Genomic DNA, 27,497 nt, shown 5'->3' with positions numbered 1-27,497 from the left:
CAGGCAAACTATTTTTTGCCTTGGAATACCAAGATTAACAAAACTGTTTTGCAACGTACTGGAGAATATACTTATTGGAGAAGCTGTGCAAACGATGCAGAGGAAACCCAAGAAAAGGGGGAAAGAGGAATTCACTCGGCCCAGTCTTACTACCTGAATATGATCCTATAGCGAGATTTTAAAATGGGAACGATTCCCAAAGTAATTTTGAGCACTTTGAGTGGTGTTTCCATGTTGGTGTGTCTGTAGACACATCTGTTGTCATATATTACTTTAGAAAGCCATTAGGTGGCGGGGGTTCAATTTTTCAGGACAAAGCGCAGGAGGATACACCAACTCTAGGTGTTGTCAGGTCACCTGGCAACCAGGGTAGAATTAGCCATTGCTTTCAAATGTTTTCTAATCAACGGTTGTATTTCACTTTGTCAAATTAGAAATATGTGCAATTGTAGTAAGTGCGCGGAGATGACCGCTAATTTCAAGGATTTTTCCCAAAGCAAACGTTCTGGTCGTACAAGTGAAAGATGTTAACAGACATTTCCTTTTCGTTTGTTTAATTTGCAAACACACAAAACATAAAAAAAAATCATATATGATAGAACATACGAATAGCAAACTGAGAAACCATACAAACAAATACATTCACAAAATATACAAAAAGTTACATGCAGAGAGTGTCATACTGAAAGCCGCTTCACTTGCAGAATCCCCAACATAAGACAGATGTTATGCAATAGCTGACCAGGAAAACTGGCCTAAATAAAAATGTCGCCTCGGAAGCCACAGAGACAAGCATGAATGTGTTGTTTCACCAGGGGTGTGATGACCTGTGTGCTCGGCTGAATATAGCTAGTGCAAACGTCCCTGCCAGGTATCACAGAGCCCTGAGTTCGGTCTTACTGTGGTTTGCAGCCTTTTTGACATAGGCACAATTATGATGGTGCTTAAAAAAAAAAATCCACCTTGAGCTATTTCAATTAATGTGGTATATTTAGATCCAGTAATACCTTTCATTCATAGTAAATTTTCATTTTACAAGCTTGTTTGCTTGCTTGTTCACAGCATAGTTGAAAACCACTGCAAAGAAGCACTGAAAAATGAGCAACGGTGCACATTTTCAATGACAATCTAAGAAAACATTTTTCCTTGTAAAGACTTTGAGTAAACTTGTGCCCTTGAAAAAACATCTTTCAGTATCAAACTGAAAATAACTTTCTATCTTGGCACTGGGTTTCACACACCGATGTGATCATGTGAGAACATGGTTTGACTTATGAGTTTGAAATTCCTTTTTTTTTTTTTTTAAATGATGTCTTTTGTAACATCCAACAACTGATAGCTAAAAAATGACTTACTGTCTTTCTTTCATCACAATTATGCCACATTTGTCACCATTACAGCACATGGCCTCAGTGCAACACCATAATATAACATCATTAGGTCGCTGAACTCCTGTCTTAGAAAGTGCTTGAGTTTGATGAAAGATGAATGCGTCTCGACAAGGCGGCACTGGATGAACGTTTCTGAGCTTAATGGCCAAAGCAAATGTGTGCATCATATTTCAGGCTGGCTTTAGATCACAAACATGACGGCAAACGGGGATCACAGTGGAACTGTCGAGACCAATGCACACGTATATAAACATACAACAAGAAACAACCTTAACATTAAGCCTGGGAGATGAATTTAAGGCATTTAAGATGGTTCTGGAGACAGGTACATTACACTTCAGAAAATTATTCAGGTGTGGTACAACACAAATGACAATTGATTCACCAAACATTTCTTCTGATGGCACATTGTTGACATGTGCATTCGGTATTTGCGGACTATTGCAGGTTTGCATCAGAGGTGATATAAAAAAGAATATATACAGTTTAGTGAATCAGACGCTAAATGTGCAGCCCAATTATTTACATCCAAATGATGCAAAAGAGGTATGAAACAAATATGTACATGTAAATGCAATATTTACACCAACAAAAGACATCTACTGAGGCCTGTGAGATTACAATTGATTTTTTTTTTTCAGTAAATACATTCACAGGATCAGCTGGAACCGACATTCCCATTTAGTTTGGTACCCAATTTGTAGAGTAGCTCGAATCTAATCTAGAGCACCTAAAAAAAGTCCATACCCTACTTCGTACAAACTAATGACATCAATAAAACGAACGCAGGCTGGAGTAAAGACAGATGACAGAGTAGTAAAATGTGTAGCTCGGTAACAACAAGAGCTCTGGATATTAATGATATTGATGAAGTGCTGTAAAATGCGTCGGCTATGATGAGTGGGGGTAAATGTTATTTTTACATTCGGAGCTTTAAACTGACACCTTTATCATGCCTCTATCATCTAACAATCAAAGTTTAACGTTTATAGACCAGTAAGCACTTCATCTATCACTGACACCGATTACTGCAGACGTACAGACATTAAAAACGTTTCAACTCTGGGGGAAGTCAGTAATTTTACTAAGAACAGAGGAGGAGCAGAAGTAAGATCATTGTATTTGAGTGGAAGAGAGAAACAGGAGAGCTAATAAAAAAGAACAAAAACCAAACAAACATACACTCTTGCTTTTGGATAGTGCAAATTTGAGGGGAATTATGGAGGGGTAGTGGGAAGCACTGCTAGGGTAAGGGGGGGGGGGGGGTCCCTGTAGCAAGAGATGGGTGGTTGAAAGTCACAGTCATGGTGGAGGTCAACATCAAGGTCACTGCAATGATGCCAGTCTATTTCTCTCCTCGGTCTCATTCCTGGCTCCGTCCCAACTACTATCCGAGACAGAGGATGGAATGTCATGAAGCTAAATTGCTCGAAGCCTCCATTTGCAGCATCCGTCAGACACTGCCCGGGTTTATTAAGTTCCTTCCAATCCCTTTCACCTTTCAAGCAGTCAGGCAGTGCTGTCTGAAATCTCCCTTTGGCTCTGCTAAGGTGTGTATGTGTTGATCTATCGTTTCCTTCACAGTGTTTTCTGATGCCCGTTGGCCGCGAGCTTCCCAGATTCGGGGTCTGTGGGGCTGTTTGACAGTTGCAATTTATCCAGACCTGGGCAAGGGGAGATAAGGGAGAGAAATTTCATTATAAAGCCTCAGACTTTCACTTAGACAGAGGTATTGATGTGCTTTTTTCCCTCTCGGTGCGTCTGTCTGACATTTTCTAACCCCATTCCCTCGTGTGTATCAATCATCCAGGGTCTGTCACCACAAGCCTTTGAGACCAGCCCGATCATCTGTCACATATCAGTCCTACAGTGCATCAGATCTTGCGGCAATTTTATCCCCATTTTGTCACTCCAGGTCACGCCGTCTGGGAGAAATAAACACTCCCCACTGAGAAGCGGCTGGAGTTGTCCATGTCTCTAACCCAAATTTTTGTGGATGCAAAATTAGGCTGGAAGTCGATCACCGACGCATGGGAGTGACTTTGGCTGCTAGTCCTAAACTTTCGACGGATAAATGGATAAAATTACCTAAAGCTTTGAGGAGCTCCTCGCGCACCGCCGAGGTGAATTTCCTGACAAGACACAGCGTCGTCACGACAGCAAACAGCAGGTTGTACGAAAGGACAATGTAGAAGTTTCCCAGCCAATTAAATCTTCCGAAGTCTCCCAACAAATCAAACCTTGTGATACCTGTGCAGGATGGAAAAGAGCAGAGCAGAACAGATGGTTGTCATTCAGTTTAGAAACTGATACACTGTATTAGCTTTGGGTTTTTTTGTTGAAGTCTTGAATCAAAAAGGTAGGTTTATGCATATAAGAAGCACCTTTTGTCCTTCCAAGAACTAAATATAATAGAAATGGTACAGACAGATACACCATATACAACTTTTCAACATTATCATATCTCTTAGCATGTCACACACACACACTCGCTCACCCACTCACTCACTCACAAAATCAGACAAAATACAGCCATGCGAATGCAAGCTCATCAGGAGCAAGCTGCGGTTAACTGTCCACCTCAAGGACATTTGGACGACCTCTGGAGAGTACAAGGGTCCAAGCAGCAGCTGTAAGTGGGTCACACCAGTGGCCCCACTCACAGCAGTAAAGCCCAGACAAAAGGGGATCAGCCCAGTCGAACATTTTAACAACAGGCTATGAAACTACCTCATCCTAGGAGGCCAGTGCCTCTCCAGCCCTGCCATTTGGACCATGAACTGGATGGATCTTCACATTTTTCTCCTTGAGGCAATACAAACACATTTTATCGCCGTTATCTTTGAACTGAGTGAACCGAAACACTCATTTATTGTTTGTACCGCTTATCCTGCATACAAGGTTGATGGGCTGCTGGAGCCGATCCCAGCTGGCATAGGACGAGAGCAGGTTTATGGTCATGTAGTCAATCACAGGGCTATCGTACAAATGGATATGCAACTCTCTCATTCACATTTATGGACAATTTGGAGTCTTCCAGGTTTTTAGACTGTGGGATGAAACCAAAGAAAACCCACGTTGACACGGGGATGACACAGAGTGGAACTCACTTTTCCTGGGTATGCACGTAGGAAGGTAGTCTTCAAACCTGATTCTGAGTTCTAACATGAATTTTATAGGGGTTCTAAACATTTTGGCCAGGAAAGTGTCCTTGGTTGTCTTGCCCTGCTAATAGGATTACTTTTTGGGATGCTATTTTAAGCTGTGGGTGTGTATAAGAATCTGCGGTCTAGTAATTCTACTCCTTTAAAAAAGAAAAAGGAAAGATATCTCCCTGGTATTGGCAAACTTTACTCTTCCTGTATGAGAGCCCAGCAGGTGAGGAGTTGTAACTGCTTGAGGCAAGGACAGCCCCAATTTCTTCAGCACAAAAGTGTTAAAAACATTATTAGTCACCAGGGGTTTAAACTAGCCACAATGTCATTAATTATATTATCATCACACTTTAGTGCAGCAAGGTAAGAGAAGAAGGTAAGTCAGCACCTGTGAGTCAAACAATACCCATCGTTAAAGTTTGCTTATTCGGCTGCACACCTGTAGAAGTTTCATCATCTTTAGCAACTGCGGCGTCATCATAGTGACAAGACAACTGCCGGTTCTAAAAGCAAACCTTTTTGTGGCGGTTCCCCACAACAGCAGATGTCCCGGGCATCGTGATTTTTGCAGTCAACGCCAACTCACGACAAGTGAGAACAATACCGGTCCGGTGCTGCCACAGCTGTTAGCCGAACAAAAGATGACGGCGCTTCTCGCTGGCTTGTGGGGGGGGGGGGTTCAGCTGCTGACCGTATAATTACAGTTTCAAATAGGGCTGCCGAAAACAATAAAAACACATTTTAATTTTCCTTCTGAAAGACATATTTTAATGGAGCTGTCTGATATATTATTGGATTTTCAATGTCATGCTTTGGGAAAAATAACCAAGCTGAAAATTGATTTTTCCCTAAACTTTGATAAATGCAGCACCGATAAAAAAAAAAAAAAGATAAATACAGGAAAATTGTCAAATTTAAAATTGATTTTTCATAAACTTTGATAAATGCAGGATGGCCACCAGTTTCATGAGCTGAATTAGAGGGAAAATGTCAAAATACTTGACTCGACTACTGCAACAGGTACCTGAGCTGATGACAGATGCGGTTTGGAGATCTGCAAAGCATCTGGATGGATTCAATCCATAGTCAAATTATCATGATAAGTAATGTGTCACAAGTTGGGTGGGTGCCTTCCAGATAAGAATCTTGTCGACAGGTTGGCCTGTGGCACCGGGGGAAACATACATTATGCCAACACACTCAACACAGCAGCAGATCTTGAATGGAGCTGGATGTTAACCGAGCACCTACGGTCGATTTGTCACTTTTCAGTATATACAGCCTGCATCTTGGTCGTGCCCAGTGATTTAAACCTGGTTAGAGTAGAACAAGGGAGTCCATTCCATGTTCCAAGAGTCCGCTTCTACAGCTGAGGATCAGACTGCCAAGGTCACCTGCTCTGGCTACTGCCTGGCTCACACTGCACCCGACCACCTTAGCCCCTCCTGTGGGTAGTGAGCCCAGGGGAAAGAGGGACCCATGTGGATCCTTTGGGCTGTGCCCGGCTGAGACCCATGGGTAAAGGCCTGGCCACCGGGCGCTCACTACCGAGTCCCGCCCCCAGGACTGGCTCCAGGGGGGGACCCCGGTGACCCGCATCCAAGCAAGGGAAAACTGGGTCCAATGATTGTCTTCCACATGAGGGTCTTCTGAGCCACACTTTGTCTGGTCCCTCATCTGGGACCTATTTGCCTTGGATGACTGTTCTAGGGGCATGAAACCCCCGACAACACAGCTCCCAGGATCACTGGGACGCGCAAACCCTTACACCACAGAAAGGTGGCAGCTCATGGAGGGGTAAATCAAAACCATCTTTTTTTATTAGTAGTGAGTAAAAAAGAGGTTTCCTGAAATAGTCATTGAATAGAATAAGAGAAGGATGTATCTTTTTTTTCTTGGTGCAGTGGTCTAATCTGTGGAATAGTGCATGCACAAGAACACCACGTCAGAACACCAAACCCCTTGACATCTCTGGAAAAACTCACTCTCTTCCTTCAACTCTGTCTCAGGGAATTATCACCTTCTTAAATGACTCTGCATCACAAAGCACAACCTGTTGATATTTTGCAAAGCTTCCAGTACGCCACTGTATGCTTGCTATGTGCCCCCACACACACACTATGTGCCTCCACACACACACACACGCAAAAGTGCTATTTGAACAGCTGTACTCTGCAGCCTGCATGTTTATTAGTGCCATTGTGCTGGTGCGACTCCTGGCATTTTTTTTTAATCCCCTGTTCTATCGCTCCTATTTTGCATCACCACAGAAATAAAAGAAGAGGGGATTCAACTTTCAGGCTTACAAACCCATAATGACAGTGCTTGTGGGAACGACAATTTTCATGCTTCCTAGAAGGTCAATATAACTGTTTGGGTCAATATAACTTTCTAAAAAAATTCAACGGTACCTGCTGGGGAATGTGCAAAAACAGATTAGATATGGTTTATCCAATACATATGAACACTCATATGTCTTAAATTAAGTAAAAAAACACATGGCAGGCAACACACACACTCACCTAGAGTCCGAGACATCACTGGCAGGGCAGAACTCAGGACCAAGATTGACACACAGCAACCAATAATCTGCAAAATAGAAAATATAGGTTAAGAATCAAAGTGAGCAGACAGGACACACTGTGGGTTCAAATAGAACACGCAGGGAATTTAGAAAAAGCACTTATTGTACCAATAAAGGTGATGTGTGTGAGCACTCGCACGCACCCACACATACCACTTGATGTTAAATTGGGCCCGCATATTGTACAGTTGATTCCTCTGAAGTTGCTCATTAGCAGGTTCTCGGTATTGTCTGAGACGTCATAGCTAGTTAACAGGCCTCACCACTCCCAAACTCATTACCAAGTGAATTGGTGCCACTATGGGCCAAACAGAGCACACAAGCCACATGAGGAAGAAAAGTGCTTGCACTTTGCCAGTGTTTGCACAACCCACAAACAAATATTGGCCATTGAGTGGCCCTGAAGAAAACATTAGTGAGCAATAGGAGTTTGGGGTAGGGAGGAGCACACAAGGGGGAGGGGGGGGGGGGGGAGGAAACAGATGAAACACAGGGGGTCCCAAATACATCTGCACCTTAGGAACATTCTCAGCACCCTTCGCTGCCCCTATGCCGCCCTGCCCCCGTTTCATCCAGCCCATCTTTACCGTTGTCATGGTTGTATCATCCTTCCTGGGAGTGAGTCCTTGAAAGAGGCGCAGGCTATAGAAGCCAAGGACAGAGGACACCATCAAGTAGCTGTTCAGAAAATCAGTCAAGGACCAAAAAACAATTCTCTGCTGGTAGCAAAGGCGCTTTATGGAGACAGCTTTTTAAAGTGTCCCAAATCTGCACCTTTTCACCTTTGAGAAAAGGTGACGAAACAGCAGAACGTGTCTCCCGGAAGGTGCGTGGCAAAGCTATGTCCTGGGTAAACAAAGCTGGCTTGTCAATGTTGCTCTTGGCCATGGAGCATGCTATTCTAGCCACAGACAAAAAGGGGTGGGGGTGTTAAAGGATACAACATGAGAATGATCTCCAAAGCTGCCTGAGCTACACCAAAAGTGGACAGAGAGGTGTCCCCGATGCCTCGATCCTGGAAAAAGCAGAAAAAGAGAGGCAGGTTACTGAATGTCATCTAACTCATCTAAACACATTACTGCATGCAGTTGCACATATGTGCAATTACAGAAATCCTGCAAAGTAAGTTGCTGCACGTGGAGAATTTCCCCACTTCAGAAAGACAGAATCAGACCGGCTGAGTAATGAATGGAACAAGATGAAAGAAGTTCTTCTCAAATCACTGTTGATCATACAATATGAGAACAGGTGTTCAAACAAAAACGGCACATTGCTCATGGTGAGGAGAGTGAACAAGCTGAAAGCGCAGCGAAAAAAACCCCAACATAAAAACAACAAAACAAATACTTCAGCAAACACACTCGGCATACCCCTGCATCTCCATAGGCCTTTTGAAACTAGAGCAGGAAAGAGATCCCGTACATCTACATACACCGCATATACCAAACATCTGTGTTGTCAAATGATAAATATTTGCTTTAGTTGGCCTTGGCACCAGGCGTGATCTCAGGAGGATCCCTAATGTATGAGACACGCAAAATACTTTTTAAGAAAGTAGCAACTGGAGATTCACTTTGATCCTGTCGGAATTATACTGTCCACAGTGCATCCATAAGCCCAATATCTTGAAAGTTATTGAAATTGCATCATGTAGAAAGGCAACAGAGGTTCTGATTAAACTTATTACCTGTTTAAGTTTTTACAAAGCAATTCTCCTCTTCTTTACCCACCACAAACACAACACGAGTGTTTTGCAATTTGTGCCGGGACACGAAGGAAAGATGTGTGTTGTTGAATCAGTAGAAAGTGATGAGTAAGCAACGCTATCAAACATGGAATTCTGAGATGCCATTCATCTTTGTAAAAATAATGAAAATTGCCTTTCTGCAATTTCAAAATTACAGTAAGCCAGGCTGCAATTTGATACCATTTTGGTTTTGTTGAGGATGATTTCCTACACTTTGAATGCAAATGTTAACAATGAAGGGCTAATCAGCTGATGTGCTCTGTTTGAGCGGAAATGCGGACTGATTTGATCGGCAACAGATTACGATAAACACACAAGTAAAAATGTTTAAAAGCCCGTAAACTAAATTAAGAGTGTGCCAAACACCTTGGGTGATCTGGCATTACTGTTGCTTTCTTCCTGCCCTTTAAAATGTTTTTGACGGACAGCACAAGAACATTGTGTATCTTGCCATTCTGGCATGGTAAGCTCATGAACAGGAGGCCATTCTCCTTTCACCATAAAATCAATTCATCCCAAACATCAGATATAATCTACTTAAACAATTAATCCAGCTAGATCATCCCAATAAAATTGTATCAGCTGAAATATCATCTGTGATTTAATGAATGGATGTACAGCCAAGAGTACTATTTACATGATTTTTATAGTGAGGGGGTGAGATTATTCGAATCATTCTTATATGACCTTCACCAGCAAGATATATAAATCCCTGACAGTTATACATTTTAATCATTAAGTAATTTAATAATCAAAAATACTTTTACACTGCATTACATTTTACTGCACAAAAGCACATGATTTAAAATTGGGACATAACAAGTAAAGGTTATTGTATATACCTGTAAGGTGCAAATTCATCCAGGTAAGATTAACACAAATAGCCGATTTCACAGAATGACATAGAATCTTGACTACTGACAATAAGCAGGCTGCTGCAGAGGGTATTGTATGTTGACTGAAAAAAGCTAAATTGTGTAAAAGACAATTATTTTTCCAGGTAAGTCTATGTTTCAGTAAAGCATTCACATTTTTGAATGAATTTTTATTTCTTTATTACCAACTTTGAGTGTCATTATCTTGATTTGCTTTGCTTAAAAGGCCTGGGGGGGGGGAAGCCTGACAGGTTGTTTCATGCCTTTTTATGCAACTGTCATCCCTGGGAGCTTACTGCAGAGCCCTGGTGCAGTACTCTTTCTCTCTTACACAGATTTAGCAGACAGCATCTGATGTCATTTATTAATGGGGGAAGAGAGGGAGGGAAGAAGGGAGGGAAGAAGGAAGGGTAGGCGGGCATGCATTAAGGTTGTGTGTGTGTGCACTCGCATATGCGTGTATGCGCAGGCATAGGACAGCTAGCTTTCACAGTACGCTTCCTTTCAACTCTTACTTCTTTTCATTCCAGTAGCAGGAAGGGTGATGTGTATGTGTGTAAGTGTGTGTGTCAAAGAAAGAGGGGGTCAGCGGGAGGGTGGGGGACTGACAATTTTGTCTGTGCTGCCTGCAGCAGTTCAGTCATCAGACACATTGCGTTTGCTCCTTGCAAGATTAACAACATTCCCCCATGCTAGAAAAAAAACAAAAAAACTTTTTAACCTTGCTGTGTTTCTGCATTAGGAAACAAAGTACACAGTATATCAACTAAATAGACTGGAGGAGCCTCTCGGATAAGACGGGAAACATCTTCAAGGAGAAAAACTAAGTCCAGTTGCCACAACTAGATTTGACAACCATTACAAAGTAAATGCTTTCACAAACCAGGACATATTGTACTGTGTATGTTGTACAACCCTTTATACACTCTTCTCTTTTGTACATCCCCTCCTACCAAAGTTGTATCCCCTTCTCAATTAGGCTATTCCCATCACTGTGGCAACTTTGGAAGAGGAGCATGGGTTGGCTATCACAGAAACGCACACACATTGCAGCACATAAATAGATACATATACAAATATATGTTTATATATATATATTATTTTCTTGTGATCAAAGTGTGATCCAGACCCTCCTCCAACTCCCAAACTTGGAGTTTTCCCTAAACTCAAGTCTTGCACAAACTCTATGTGGTCAATCTTTGGTGAAAAAAAAAGTAGTTTCTATTCTCTGGTGACATGAAGTGACATGGGGGCATACAGTAAGAGCCTGCCTTATTCTGAAAACTATATAATGTTCTTTGAAATCAAAGTACACACCCCACAACGCAACAAGCTTTAGCTCTTGAATTACTCTACCTTTACAATGAATGCATTGCAAAGTACATCCCAGAAGTCATGAGGGAACACAAAATCATTTTAAAATAAATATACTCCAAACAGACACAAAGGTGGATGCCTAGATTCAAAGGAGTGCAGACACTTATTTGTTTGTGAACTATGGCGAATAAAATGAAATCGTAAGCTGGCCTTCTTCTATCGGTTTCATATTATGAACTTTTATATTTATATTATGAACATATTATGAACTTAGTCACATGTAATGGCCATTATTGACAACTCAGCCCAAATGGAATTGAACCACTAAATAAGTTGAGTATCTGGAGATGCGGCTCAACAGATTTTAACTTTTAATTCATACTGTGCTGTGTTCATTCTGACCTTTGTTTTCACTTTTAAATAAGCGAGGACTTGGAGTAAACAGCGGGTACACAAGGCCATAGCAGTTCTTAAGCTGTAGGTCCTGCAATTAAAGTCGGTGTGTGTTTGTCTTTAGCGAAGTGAAATTATAGTCCACTTGTAACTAATTGTCCGTTTTACAAAATACAGTGACAAGTGTGGCTGCTGCTAAAGAGGAGGGCCTGCTGTAAGGATTTTATTGGTTCCTCTTAGTGCTTGTTCATCAGAGCTGTAAAAGCTCCAGCTCCCTCCTCTTTTCTCTTTTCTCTCCTTTCCATATTCTCCTTCTCCATCAACCTGCTTTCCATTCCTATTCTTCAGACCCGCTCCTCATCCTCCCATTCCACCTCCATCCTGTGCTCTGTAAAGCTGAGCAGGACACTGCTCAGTATGCTAAAGACTACTGAGGGATGCATAGCTGGAAGGGAAGACAAACATTGACAGGGCAATTCCATTGTGTTCTTTCCCCCCACAACAATCAACGCTTCGGGGCCTCATTTGACTTTCCCACAGTCTGGGTCCTTTTGCTCCAGCACCACCTCAAGCCAGCCTCTCTGTCGGTTTCTCTCTATCATTTCACCTCCTCTGCCTGTCTCTACTCCAGTGTACTGGAAGAGAGTGGTTGGGAAATGGAGGGTGAACCGAGGGACAGATATCATATCAGTATTGATTGTTTTGTTCGGGCAAGACAACTCCCTCACTGGCCGTTTTCACCGTGCCACAGCTTCTACGTTGTGCCGCAAGATCAGAGGTGTGGCATTCATCCAGCTTAACAAATGCGTAAACCATTTAGTGGGGCCACACTGTCAGGGAGGACAGCTTCAAGCTGCATGACAAGTGTAATTTGGGGGATTTTCTATGACGCGTCACGCCAAAGAAAACATCCCTGCTCAATAAAATAATTGGAATGTCGAGGACAGCTCTGTCAGTTGCCCGCAAGATGTGAAATGAAATGAGGGAGAAATAGGATATGTTTTGTTGCTCCCACTCAGACAAGAATGCAACCACAAGTGTATGCGTACACTCGTACACACACACACACACACACACACACACCTTTGTCACTGAAAAGAGATGAGATAAGGAGGGCTTAAAACACATTGCATGTTAGGCAGAGATGAGAATCTTAGAGAGCCATTCCACACTCGATCTGCTTCACAGCGAGAGCCCTTCGCCTGGCCCTGTCTGCCCAAGCAGAGGGAAGGAAAAGTCGCTTATTCATCCACTGTCGACTTGAGACGCATAGAGCTCATTGAATCTGCACACTACTGTGAAATGACTTTCAATGAGCTTTCAAAACAAAAACCCAAAGCTGATTGGGTCCTGATTAACATCTGGTCAGGCCTTTTCTTCCAAAACGCACCTGAGCATATCCGGAATTTGATTTATGTCTCCGCCAGGAACATGGCAGGTCTGATAGCCAAGCTGTTCTGAAGTTTACATTCTGGGAGTGTGTTAGTGTGTGTATGTATATGTGTAACAATGGGGAATTTGAAAAGAAATGTTCTGTTACGCTTACCGTGGAACCCTTGGGCATGGCAGTCTCATCCACTAAAAGGTAGAGGATATTCAGTGCAACTATAAGAACTGAGATTGTCTAGAGCCAGAAAGAAAGATAAAGAAATGTTTAATAAATAAAATATAAAATCTCAAAGTATCAAAATATCATGATATATGCATGTTAAATCACAAAAGCTCTTTTAGACACTATCAACTTGCATAAACAACATGTCAGAACTATAATCTATTGAAAATCACAGGTGGCTATTTAGGACTGAATAAAAACAGCCATTAGACCAAAGTAGCTTCCCCACCCAAGCTTTAGGAAAACTCTATGAAGAAGGGGATTGAGGTATGGGGTGCTACCTCCAGTGGCCACCAGCCAGACTGAACATGCCATGGGCAAACTCACCGTTCCAGCAAGCAGGATCAGCATCACTATGGGATATAACAAGTTCTTCTCCCACCCTGATGCCTTTTTTCTTCGCTCTGAAAAGCAACTTAGGCGTGAAATTAAAGTTCTGACAAGCATGTTTGATACGCTCTAAGACGAATTTTTAAACTCGCATCTTAATTTCAAAAATATGATAATGAATGTATGCATAGTCGAATCGTGCACTCTATCTTTATTTACTTGGTGTTGTAAAACTGATACTTGTACCAAATAACATGAGCTATATGAAAATCATATTTGACATCCTTCAACAAAACTCTTTAATTACAAACACTAATCACTGCCTTAATCAATAACTCTATACAAAACCATGGATCGCATGTGTCAAATGTATAACTTTATCACCCTTTTATTTCATTGGCTAATCAGTCATGTTTGTGCTGTAGACAGTGATAGGGCACATGCACTGTGTCATTTGTTATAGACATCTAAAGTCTCTTTAAAATGTGTATCTGACTACCATCTGGTTCTTACCATATTGACTTTCTTTCTCCATTTCCAACCTTGTTAGTCTTTATTCTCAAAGTGCACCCACCCTGCCTGCCTGAGAAGTTTGCCAAATGCACTTTATATGCACCATCCTTCTAAATTAATGACATCACTGAAAGGCTTGCTACAATATAAAGTTTGCATCTTGTCCAATATCCTAAGTGCCTATGTGCCCTCTCTCCCCCCACCCTGCTCCCGAAAAGGCTCAGGCCTCATTTATAATATCCTAAAATGGATGGAAAATTATCAGGCTGTTCTGGTCCACATCCAAATTAAGAAATAAAAGCAGACAGACAGAAAGTCTCTGCCTGTCAGCAATATAAAAAAAACAAACTTCTGGACACGGACACACACACACACACACACACACACACACACACACACACACACACACACACACACACACACACACACACACACACACACACACACACACACACACACATATGTGTGTGTGTGTCCAGAAGTGTGTGTGTGTGTGTGTGTTTGTATACAAGATATACACAACAAGTGTGAGTTCTTACAACAATAAATATAAGTTGTGTAAAAAAAATACAAATACTTACCCAATTTATTTCTCAGCTTTTTGATATTGTCCAATTCTTTGCTGAGCTGGTAAAGAAAGCCCCCTGAGGCAAACGTGTGAGTTGTTGATCCTGCAGGGATACATGAATTCTTCATGTTAGTACTATCAGATGCTGTCTTGATTTTTTTTTCTTGAAATAAACAATTCACCTGCTCTGCTGCATCATTTCCATGACAATGGGGTAAAACAATGTCTGATGCAGAACCCCTTCGTCTACAGACCATAAATCATTTGCTAACTCTCTAATGGCAAGTAGTTGGTGCATGAGTATGAATTGGGAACATCTTTTCAAAGTAACAGCTTATGAATTTTTCTGAAATGTACAATTTAATAGCCTAATTTTCAACCGTATTACATTAAATCCACACATGTTTACTGAGTAAAATTGCAAGTACTTTTAAATAGGATTTTTTTAAACTAAACTAAACAAATTCCTTTGTCTAATAACACAATTTCTATCACTTTTCACTCTTTAATTTACAGCAGTTTACTTTGTTTTCAACACATCTTGTACAGAACTGGTAGAATTGATTGTATGGTCAGGTATGTTGTTTATTAATCAAATGTGAAACACACAAGCACCTACAATTACAGAACTCATCAACAACCACTGTGTGTATTGATATACACCATCTGACACGCTGCTTTCAGAAGCTACATGACTACAGTTAGAGTGACATTAAATATAAAATCAAAGTTACTTTTCTATTCCATTAATGAGGATTTTTATTGTTTATGTCTTATTGGCATAGCATCTGATATTTTTTTTCACGGAACGTTCCATCAAAAAAGTAACCCTCTTCAAAATAAAAAAGCAAGAGGTAAAAATGTCTCATGACTGGAACAGTCTAGCACATGCCACAACTAGTTGGTTGGGCTGGAGAAGACAGTAAGGGATTCTCCAGGAAAACCACAAGGCAGGCTCATTTAAGGCTAATCTATCTATTTTACTCTGTCTTCCTTCCAGCTTGAAGAACTAGCATAGAGGCCCCTTGGAGTCAAAGTGGAAGGATATCCATTCTCATCCCCTGGGGTGATTGGCAGATCAAGACCAATTAGTTCTGTGTTACACCATTACTAGAGTGCAATAAAAATACCATCTTTCATCTTTGTTACAAGAGTGAAGGACCAATCACTTTGATCAAACCTTTTTCTTCCCTCTGTTATTATGACACACCCTGTCTGGATGGGTTTAAGTAGGCTGAGGAGGGAGATATAGAGGGAGAGCGAGTTTGTACTGTCGGGGATACCCGTCTCCCAAGCTCGGCAGGGGAAAGTTTGAACCCTTCAAGCAAGTGCAGTCACCACAGGAAATGTTACGGACAGTTCAGCGGCTCTTTTCTCTGGAAACGAACTAAATACTTGCCCGCAGGGTAGCCAAATCTGCTTAGCCGCAAGTGAACTAATCTATCATGTATGTGCATAAGATATCTCGACATGGCCTCAGTTACCTGTCAGCCAGGACAGATAAATCACTGATCAAACAAATACATTATGAGATAAAAGGATCACGTTAATAACAAAGAACAATAACATCACTTGTTCAAAAAGGAGCATAACAGTAGGATATTTTCAACTGCAGTTTCTCTAGTGACATCACTCCAGACTGAAGTTAAATATATCCTCCTTCTCTTGCTGGCAGCATCAAGTAATAGACTGAGTTACAGCGAGGCAGAGATGCTGAGTGAGGCTTCTGGCAGCCAGGAAGGCCCGGAGTAATTCAACGTATCCTCTCCAACCTTCGAAAAAATTACATCATCCACAAATATGCGAAACACCATGCTGAGACAACAGAGGCACTGGCAAGGTCATTGTGCCGCATAGCATCTGGACATGAGTGCTGTAGCCATCCGCAGATCAGGGTCTTGAAAGGGCAATGTAGTCAAATATGTATCGGCGTCTTGGCTGGCTGCTGGAAATTCAAGCACTCAGACATCATTATAAATCATTGCTGAGCACTGATTTATAGGGAGCAGCCATGTCACCATTTTTTTGGACACAGCAACTTTCTTCCACTTCAGTGATAGCTTTCATTATTCTTTAGCGTCTGGACACAACGACTGCTATTAGGACAGGACCTGCTCAGATACTTGTCATTATGTGTCTCTTTGAATCAACTAATGATTCCATAAAATATTACCCAATTGTGAAAATGGCTAATTTTGTCTATATTTTCATATCTTGGAGAGTAAATGCACTTAATGATGTTTTCTTTAAAGAAAGAGAGATTATGCATCATAATCAAGAAAATGATCCAAAAACATGAGGATGTGCACTTCTTACAGGAGCCCTTGCTAAATGTGTTAGCCAGCTAGCGCTAATGTGTTCAGTATTCCAGTTTTGTCTCTCAAAAGGCAACAGAAAGTTATGGGACTACAAAAGGTGCAGCTCCTTGACTCCGGAAATCTCTGACATCTGACGTGACAAAGACATCTGAGCTCATTGGCCTATATCAAAGGCTAAATCAAGCCCAGTGCATTTGAAAATATGTCTCCAACTATGTGACCATAGGATGGTTTAAATATAAATCAATCAACTCTCAACTCCATCTGCACCACAACAGACCTTCAGCATTGCAGCTAATGCTCCATCTATGGGCCTGTCTAACTTGAGACGAAGCCCTGCCCTGTGGAATGACATTCTTTATCTTTCTTATTTTTTCAATAGGCAACTCATCGATGTAACGTTTGTGGCATTACTAATGTCATACACATTTAACCTAAAACTTTTAAACCACTTTGCTATTGAACCAAACACTCCTCTGATTTACTGAATCCGACCACTAGGTGTTGCACGACACACAGCAGCATTATACAGAATACAGGCAACTGCGGGCCGCGCTGCATCTCCAATCATTGAAACGCATTTTTGCAATACAGAGCAATTGGCACACTTCACTTCTCTGTTCAGACACTAAACACAGAAAAAAAAAAAATTTACTCATTCAATATAATCACAGCATAGCTAATACCTTTGAATCATGGGTATAGTGATTTTGTCGAAAGACATTGCGGTGATAAAAATCAACTTGCTGTCCAATTCATTTTGATCATTCAATATTAGAATGAAAAGAAATGATGATTAATGCTTTGGAGGGTTAATACATTATTAATTGTCTGGCACTACGTGTTTATTTTGAACAAATGACGTTCTTAAATGTTGCAAAATGTAAGTTAAAATGTAATGCAACATCCTTAACATTCAGGAAATTATACATGCCTCGGACTAGGAGAAATAATCAACACAGCCAATTGTAACCACACAAGATTTAAATTTAAAACATTTGATTTGCGAAGACAAATCGCATGAGAAGAAAGCAAAGCAAAGCCAGTGTAAATAAACAAATCCATCAACTGATATGTTTCAACAGTCTCATTCTATAAACAAAAACTGGATCGGGGTGATCAATTGGAGAAAACCGGCTGCATAGCAGACGGAAGTTAAGAAACGAGACAACATTGCTCGCTTCTGGAGTGTGTCCCGTGAACTGTTCCTGAACTTCCTCCTAGCCAGGACCGAAGCAGATCAAAGAAACTGGCCTTCAGCTTCACCAATGTGTGAGCATGCACACACACGGCACGAGCATAAAAACATCCATGTCTGATAAGGCTAAACTGATCAACATCCTCCTTACCCCTAATTCCCAATTTTTGTAAAAAATGTATTGTACTTTTGCCTCCGTGCACTTGAGGAGATGTTGACAACATTTTTTTTTTGCCATGAAGGGACTTGAAAAGATCAAATAGTCATGGGGATGATAAGGAACAGATTACAATTATTCTATCATTTAGTTCAAAGCAGGGCAGTGTGGAATGAGCCCTAAGGAACCATACGCTTAGGTGGCAGTCAATGGAGGTGGCAAGCGTAGCGTTCCAAAACATGCATTATCGAGGAGTGATCTCCCTTACCTCCCTGGTTTGAAAAGAAGCTCATCCTCTTCATTTACTCGCATCTGTACACTTGTTTTGCGTGCTTGAGTTAATATTAAAGTAGGTTTTGGAACCCGGCCCAAATACTTCCTGCTTTTTGAGATTATTTAACGTCAAATGAGGAATTTGCAAACACATTAGACATGAAAAGGAAATGGAGGCTGAAAAAATAACACATCCACCGCTGCCACACTCAGCGTCTTTGGACTTTCACTTTGTGCTCAAGCCCCGAGAACAAAGCGAGGCTGCCGGTCTCTTTCAATATCTCAGTGAAAAGTCACTGCTCTAGATTGTCTGCAGCACCCAGCCAAAAGTGTAAAAGAAATCTTGTAAATTTAATTTCCATCCCATTACCGGGACTACATTTCTGGGCCTGACATTAAATGGGGCAATCGTTTTGCCAGCAATGACAGTGGCACTGGAGTGTCTTAAATGAAACCCTGAACTTACTAAACATAAAATATGATTCCTGCCATGGTAGCTGCTATGCCCTTTAGCAAAAAGTTATTAGTGGGACAGCAGTAGAGAACAGCCGATGTCAAGTTTGAGCGGGTATTTGCAACTCTGTGTGTGTGTGTGTGTGTGTGTGTGTGTGTGTGTGTGTGTGTGTGTGTGTGCTCTCGACTGAATTTTCAATGCTAATTGATTCCAGTGTGGCGCGCTCCATCACACCCAGTAGGGCAGTTAACCCCTCCCCTATAATGTGCCAACACGTCTCACACAGACATACCGTTTAATCTCCTCTGAAGGGCTTCCTCCTGCAAATGGATGCAGTAAATCTGCTCATCCAGGTCCTCCAGGATCTGAAGGGGAGGGAGGAGAGGGGGAAGAGATGAAATGGGTTATAATTAGGTCCAAAGTGGGACTGGAGAGATGGCAGATGGGAGGATGAGTTGGTGATGTATTTGTAGTCCTCTGCTGGGCATGTAAATGGCTGACTGAAGCAGACTTGTTTCAGGTTTGGGGAAAAAAGAAGCTTTAAGTTAGTGCAAACATTTAAACTCTTGGCTGTTTAACAGAAAATGCCAGCTGTAGAATTTCACTTTAAAGATATTCAATTAAGATTTGTTATTTTTTAAAGAAATGTCAAAAAGCAAATATTTCATTCATTTAAATTACTTACTGTTGGCTTAACAAGTAATTGGCCCATGACTGTGAACATCCTGGACAGTCCCACAGGAGTGCACACTGGAAAGTAGAAACAAAACCCTCAAACTGATTAAACTGTCAATAAGATGTAACTTTGTCCAAATATCACTAAACTGGAGTCAAACTACATTGGCAAAGTTGTGCAAAAACTCAATGTCAACATGATGTCAAAGCCATATCTGTAATATTCTTTGCCTCAGTATTTATTTGTCTAGATTCAAGGCTTACTGAGTAAAAGCAGTCCTCCCATCAGAGATATGCAGGAATAGAGGTACGGCAGGTAGAATTCCCAAAGATCTATTAAAAAAAAAAAAAGTGATTTCATTAGTGAAAAACAGAATGTCGAATACAGAGCTGAATGGGTATCACACCACATGTAATTTATATTTTGTTCTCTGAACAGACTAAAAGATAAGTAGTGTCTTGTCATGGCACACGTCTGTTTTACGTAGACATAGCAAACAGAATTGACACTTGGCCCTCATGCTGAACATTTTATGCATTTCAACCATCAGCTGGAAGTCATCGACCCAACTGCGAAGTGAAACCACCATATTGATCCATGTTGTGTTCTTTGAAAACTTAATATACCTGAATTTGCAATCAGGTCACTCTAGTATAAGTTGATTAACTTGTGACAGTCATATTTCAAAAACTAGGCCATCTTGATAAATAATTATACTGTTTCTTCACTGCTGGATTGTTAAAACAGCACCAGCACTGTTCAAAACTACAAACAATATACTTTTTTTTCTAGCCAAAGCAAAGTTTGAGACCAGACTCAAGACTCCCACTGAAATTGTTGAGCCAAAACTTAGCACACCCTTATTAGAACATCATGGACCAAGTTTGCCATCTCAGTTGAGAATTATTACTTGCACAGAATAGCTCTTCTTGCACAACAGTTTTTCAGAACTTGCCACTAAGAGATGCCTTAAGGACAGTATTCTAGGTTACGCTGTGAACATGGATATAAGCACTAAGGGATGACATTGGAATGGGTTATTTGTGTGAGATGGTCCATTAAATTTGAAAATAAAAAGGAACGTGTAAGACTTTGTCTGGAAACAGATTTTGCCAGCTGACAATGAAGACCAATTTGAAATGGATGGATGGCTTTCGTTATAAATTTTCACACCTTTTAAGAAGAATAAATACAGACACAGCAGAGGATATGACAGGATCTTATCCAAGTAAAAAGTCAGACAATTGTGAATATTGTACAAGTTGGTGTCTGATTGTTGGTTATCTGAAATAAAATATATTATTTGCTGATGCAGTGTTACTACCTTAATAAATATTTACACATATATATATATTTCTCATATATTATACTTCTTGTTATTTCCTAGATTTGAATGCTGCATTTAAGATTCTAAGCATGTTGCTATATCATGTGACTGCATCAGGTGTGTATGTTAGACAGCATCTGGTTTTGGAAGGTTTTACGAAGAGCAGGGGTTACTTGAAAGGTACAATAAATAGCAAACTACCACAGCCCTGCGCTGTGCTGAAGGTTTTTCATATATTTCTTGATGTGACATTGGTCAAAGCTAACAAAGTTAACTGGAGAGTAGCATGGTCATGTTTCAAGGGCAATAAATTGCATGGTGTGACAATGGCTTGCATATGAATCAGTCCTACCTCGCAGCCAATATCACAGGCATTGCAATATAGACATTTTCTCATGTATTTATTGCAGGTTACAATAATTGGGTTTCACCAGTCTTTGGATCAAACAGGCCCATCGATTTCCTTTCTTTTCCCAGTCTTTACAACAGCTCAACTAAACCAACTACAGCAGTCTACTCATCACTCTTGATCCACAGCTTAAAAGCACATTAACAAAAAAAACAGGATTAGAAAAACAAACAAATCTGTCAGAAACATACCATAAAGTGACTCCATACTGGCAGCATCATTGTCAATGAGCGCCGATGCTACCCACACAATGCCCATGATGAGCAGAGCCAGCAGGAAGAGCATCACAAATGTCTCCAGGATACGAGCCTTAATGCCCTGAAAGAAATCAAGGAGAGGGACATTTAACACAATCAAAATCACTACCATAATAAAATATTGCCACTGTAAATCAAGTTTACTACATATTATAAAAAGGTTAGTGTTTAATCCTATCACATCCATTTTATTAACACAAAACAAGCTATATTTTACTAGACATCACAGTACACAAACATGACATAAACGCTCCCACGGATTCCTGTGTAAAACAGCTCTTTTATAAACACATATTGTGGTCTATAAAGTGGGTCTAACAGGGCCTGGCGGTGACAGAGGTGATATTAAAAAAAGAGAGGAGCGATGGGGGTACTATAAGGAGCATTAAACCTGGCTGGGTCAGCTACTGTCTGCGATCAAGAGCAGGCCTCCCATCTGGGGCCGATTAGGGGCTCTTTTAGCACAGTTGTGTCCTGGGTCGTGCAGACGAGAGGGTTTTGGGGTAATTTGGGTTTTCCGGGTCACAAACTGCTGAGTGGTTAATAAAGTCCTCCTCTACCTGTTCACACAGTTTCCATTTCCCCCCCTGCTGGAGAGCCAAGCTGTCTAGCACTGTAAGATAGACAGGCATTCTCATACATATGTCAGGTAGGCTGCCAGGCACAGGATAACAAGGGTTCTCTGCATTTGGAGCCCAGCTTAAATTGGGTACATATGAGCAATTTGTTACCAGCTAACATAATGGCTGTGTGGTTGCTGTTCAGTATTTGCCAACAGGTACATGAAGGAGGTTCTCTCTTTGAAAGTCCCCCCTGCTAATCCTGAAACTGTTTTGCAGAATGGAAGTGGTTTTAATTCTGTAAATTAAATCAGACAGGTATTTTTTAAAACTATGTTGTAGGTAGAAGCGCTTCACCAATTGCATAACAATTTAGGTCAATGGTTGGTCGCTGCTTCCTCCCCTATGTAACCTGACATTTTGCCTTCTAATTCATTTATTAGCTCTTATGGCCTATGCTGACACCTCTCAAATATATCAAGGGTCACAGATATTTGTCTGCAACTGGTCCATTCAGTCCTGGCTTAGGATGTTTATGTAGTCATTCCTGCTTGTTTTCACACTGATATCGGTGTCAAGTGGCAAAGTTCTTCTTTCCCTCCTTTTACTGTAACTGTGCAACTGCTAAAGCCAGACATACTCACACTGATATTCTGGAAATGCTTCAGCTAATGTAGAATTTTCTAGACACATCAGACAGCAGAATGGGTAGGGTTTGGAGTGCCCCAATGTGGCCAAAGTGGACACTGCAGCCACTTGAAAGGTAACGTTAGTAGTGGACATTTTCAGACAAAAAATAAGTTGATTAAAAAATATCCAGACAAAATTGTACAATATTATTTGATAAATATATATATACTTATCTCTTTCATTTATTTATTAAATATTCAAACGTATGTGTGTCTATAAAGTATATAGACACACATCTCTCTCTCTCTCTCTCTCTCTATATATCTGTACACATGTACATACATACATATATATATATATAGACACACACAAATGTACACACATATACATATACACACACACACTTATATGCACATATGGATAAATATATACACGTGTGTATAAATATATATGTATACATACATATATATTTATATATACACACATATATATATAAAAAATTACATATATACACACACACATATCTATATATACATATACACACGTACACACACACACACATATATATATACACATATGTATATATATATATGTACATATATGTACATATGTGTGTATATACACACACACACACACACACACACACACACACACACACACACACACACACACACACACACAAATAATTAATCAATGAGTTGTCTCCACTTGTCTCCACTTCAGTGACAATTATTTTGATGGCATTCTTATTGATCTGTTTCACACTTCAAGAATCAAGGAAAAGTTGTCGATGTCCTTTTCTTTCAAAATTTGATTTTTTTTCTGGTTCAACAATCTTTCTAAGACTCTATGGTTCAATAAATGTGAACTATAGATATTTGTGTTAACATGGGCTCTAGGAAATATTTTGAAATTTGTGATGATTTCCAGGCATATTTCCCAAACCAATGAAATAATCAAGAACAAATTGATTACAAAATAACTGCTTGTGCAGAGCCCACAATAGCAAATACAGACATATGCAGAGATATGTATAAAAAAATCATATCAGCTAGCCCCAAACCATTCAATAAAAAGGAACCATGGAGAATGAAAGACAAATAAAGAGAAAGAACACCAGAGAAGAGGAGTCAACGTCTGAGCACATCTCATTCCCCAGAGGTAAGAGAGGTGAGAGAGGAAGCTTTCAGGGACTTCAACCTCGTCCCACATGCACTTGCTTAAGGATGCATCAGGACAAGATGAAACCACAGGCATAATGTACGTCTGCTCAAGCGTACCAGTCCACCTTAACAAGCTGCCCATGCCATGCTGAAGGTGTATTCCCTTTAGATAGGCCTCTCAATCATTTATAAGACTCAGAGCATTACCCATTCAGATCATTTAGGGCAAAAGCAATGCTTGTCACCTCCCTTACTATCATTCCTGGCTTCTGCCTTGCCAAAAAGGAACAATCCACTGAGTCAAATATGATTCAATTGTACAGGAGACAGAAGACACTGAACTGAGAGCCAAGACTGGGTTTATTTATCATGCCACGCGCATAGCATTGCACACTGAACGCTCTGTGTAGCTGACTTCTTCTTACTTCTTTTTGAATGGATGAAAAGAAGGTTATTTGTTTTCCATCACAAAGACCAGTAGGAGCAAATGTTCTATCTGAAGTAATTATGAGTTAAAAATAGCTCAATCCAATTAAGGCATCATCCCCAATCAAAAGACAAAAGTGTCAACTGGTGAAGGGAGGGAAAAAAAAGACCTGTGCCTTGGTATCTTGAATGCCCACTGAAAGTTTCTATTCTTGATATTCTAAATGTGTAGCTACCTCTAAATATAGCAGTTCTGAAATATTCAGCATCCCCCGATCCTTACACCGACATCGAGAGAGGGGATGGTTTACTGCAGCTATGCTTCTACAAGCCTGGAAAGACTTCGAAGAAAAGTGTGTAGTGACCAACGAGAAAAGTCAACAATTCATATGCGGTGCCAAACATATATGATTTCAATCGTGCACACTAGACGGAGCAGAGATGACCAAGCCAAGAAAATAGAGCCCAATTAAACAAAGCCACCAAGGGTCTGGAAACCGTTCGCAAGCTTCCCCCCGCCCCTAGGTTGGGCTGCAAAAAAACGAAACCATAACCTGCCACTGTCTTTGAAGTAGTGCATTGACAAATGTGAGAGAGAGTGACGATACTTGTGTCGGATGTTGAGGAGGAGCTGGGAAAAAAGAAACTGAATCGGACAATAGGATATAGTGAGGTGGTGCGGGAGCTTCCTAGTTACTGCCATCAATCCTTTGCAGGTCAGCAGGCGGTGGCAGAGATCATCCTGCGGACCATCCTTCTGCTCACTGTCAGAGGCGTGTGGAACAAGGGCCAAGAGTGTAAGTGAGGGAGGGGGCATGGTTCCTTTTCACTCCCCAGCAAAAAGGGCAGCCTGCTTTGCTAAAGACATGCCAGATGCCAAAGAACCTTATTAGTGTATCCTTCAAGCAGTTGGCCACACCACAATGACCGTGTCAAAGACAGAAAGCAGAGGAGAGGGACACTACCCTGTAAAGCTGCGGAATGAACTTCTAAAGACTCTAATAAGGCCTCTCAATAAAAGACCGAAATTTTTGGTATGTGAATCGAAACCGCAGTTTACATGACACTTACATGACAGATCACCATGTCGGTAAGAAAAAAAAGGAAGGATTCATTGAGTTTCGGGAATTCATTTGTTGGCTTTTGGGGGGTTTTCGTGCCATTCTGACAGCTTGTTCCGATTCTAAAAGGTTGTTAAACAGATAAGTCAACTATAACCTTCTGGCAATAAATGATCAAGTAAATAAGAATTCTGGTCAGTATAATAATATGAAAACAAAAATTAGAAGACATAATAACTTGAAATGAACAAAAACGGGAGTGGAGAGGCTACATTTCAGAACTTATCACTCAGTGTAGATAAACTGAGTCACGAGAGGAGGGGGAAAAACCTGAACCACTTGCCTGTTCTTTTTTTTAACATTCCCAGCTCAAACTAATATGTTACCATGGTAACGAACATTGTAACAGACAGCTTTAGGGAGACATTGTGACCTTAAAGAAAGGTATGTAAACACCACTTTATATTCTCTGCTGGCCCTGCCCGAAAGAAGGCATGGGAAAAATGTCTGCATGTGCAAGAGATTTGAAATAAATATCCAGGCCCCCATTGTGGTGCTCCAACAAAGAGGAGTATCTTAGTAACACCACGCGGGTTTGCTCGGCGAGACGTTTTCTCTCTTGCACCCCACCCCTTCCTCCACAATAAACACACTTCTCATCATCAGCGGGTTAAGGCTTAGGATGAGATTGATGAGGAGTTTCTTTAACTACCAGATGAAACCTGTTGGCCCTTTGCTGGGTCAGTCAGGGGGTCAGACTCGTTCCAACTTGTTTCAGGATCAAACACATTTCAACACTGCGGCTAACACTTGAAAACTTTTTGGTTTAAGAAAGAATATTTGTGATTAAGCGGATCAAGTAGAAGGAACAGCATTTACAATATATTGTATAATATATATCATGATGATTATCATTATTAATAGACATATAATATACCTGTATATATGTGTGTGTGTATATATACACACACATATATATATGTATGTATATATACACACACATATATATATGTATGTATATATACACACACATATATATGTATGTATATATGTATGTATGTATATATGTATAGACACACACACACACACACACATATATATATATATATATATATATATATATATATATATAAAATATCACATAAGTAAATAGACTAAATATACAAATATACATGTATGCAAATGCATATCTTACAAACAGACATTTGTGCATAGATGAATTGATATTGGTTTATATGAGGATAAGAATGTGGGAGGGGATCACCACTTTACTTTAATATGTTAGTCAAAACAGAGAAATTTGGGGGAAGAAGTCAATGCTTGTCTTTCCTGTATGGATTGCACAGGAATTCAGAGAAGCCGTTTTCTAAAACAATTCTCTTAATCTAAGATTATTTAATATAATAATCCAACCCAACTACTTTGCACAGGCAAAACTGCGAATGTCACCAAATAAGACATATTCAAGCGTGAAGTCATCATGTAATCATCAGACTACATTTATGCGTTATCTTATCTGCTGAGCTGCAGAAAAGATTCAGGGTAGCTAAACTGACAAATGCTGAGTCATTATGATTTCTGTTAAAAACGGTTGAAGTGGTAGCGGCTTCCCACGAAGTGCTGCATCACTGGAATTGCACAGCAATTAACTACTGTCAGCTGTGAGGCACATCTCTGTCACAGGCTGCAGGCAGCACTGAAAATATAAACAATTAAGTGGGAGCGCACTCTGCTGGACAATCTATCTGATGATAATTCTGTTCATGATAATTCACATCATGAACAGTACCATGTTTTCTATAAAAAAAGAAAAAAAATCAACAAAAAACAAGTAAAGCTTTTTTTTTTTTTATCAGTACATAGAAGTAAGTAGACAATGATCAGATATATCAGGGATATTTTCATTTTAGGCCCATAAACAAATATATTAGTGCAATACTTTTTAAAAAAAGGTCATTATGAACAGAGATCCAAAAGTTATTGCACATTCAGATGTCCTTATCAAAACATTTTTAAAATTGTTTTCATTAAATATAGCCTGTAGCCACGTCTCATTATCTGTAATTATTGAGGTTTTCAAATTCTCTCCATATAAATAGAAAT

The 27,497-nt window shown here is 40.4% G+C and overlaps 1 protein-coding gene across 1 annotated transcript in view; it reads right to left on the bottom strand.

Moving 5' to 3' along the window:
* Nucleotides 1–549: 549 nt before the first annotated feature.
* lmbr1 (limb development membrane protein 1) overlaps nucleotides 550–27,497 on the bottom strand; it is a 37,227-nt gene continuing 10,279 nt past the window's right edge. Inside the window, exons 6-17 of the mRNA XM_086151065.1 lie at nucleotides 21,489–21,615; nucleotides 19,825–19,893; nucleotides 19,571–19,635; nucleotides 19,178–19,250; nucleotides 14,499–14,588; nucleotides 13,402–13,478; nucleotides 13,009–13,086; nucleotides 8,072–8,145; nucleotides 7,718–7,808; nucleotides 7,069–7,135; nucleotides 3,480–3,641; nucleotides 550–3,055 (exon numbers count right to left, since the gene is read on the bottom strand). Coding sequence (XP_086007191.1) covers nucleotides 2,970–3,055; nucleotides 3,480–3,641; nucleotides 7,069–7,135; nucleotides 7,718–7,808; nucleotides 8,072–8,145; nucleotides 13,009–13,086; nucleotides 13,402–13,478; nucleotides 14,499–14,588; nucleotides 19,178–19,250; nucleotides 19,571–19,635; nucleotides 19,825–19,893; nucleotides 21,489–21,615 — 1,059 coding nt within the window. The 3' untranslated portion in view covers nucleotides 550–2,969. The remainder of the gene's footprint in view (nucleotides 3,056–3,479; nucleotides 3,642–7,068; nucleotides 7,136–7,717; nucleotides 7,809–8,071; nucleotides 8,146–13,008; nucleotides 13,087–13,401; nucleotides 13,479–14,498; nucleotides 14,589–19,177; nucleotides 19,251–19,570; nucleotides 19,636–19,824; nucleotides 19,894–21,488; nucleotides 21,616–27,497) is intronic.

This window comes from Fistularia commersonii, chromosome 8, assembly GCF_037954325.1.
Source record: "Fistularia commersonii isolate RoL2024-O1a breed Wild chromosome 8, RoL_Fcom_v1.0, whole genome shotgun sequence".
In the NCBI taxonomy this organism is placed as follows: Eukaryota; Metazoa; Chordata; class Actinopteri; order Syngnathiformes; family Fistulariidae; genus Fistularia; species Fistularia commersonii.
This window is presented reverse-complemented; position numbering and strand designations above follow the sequence as displayed.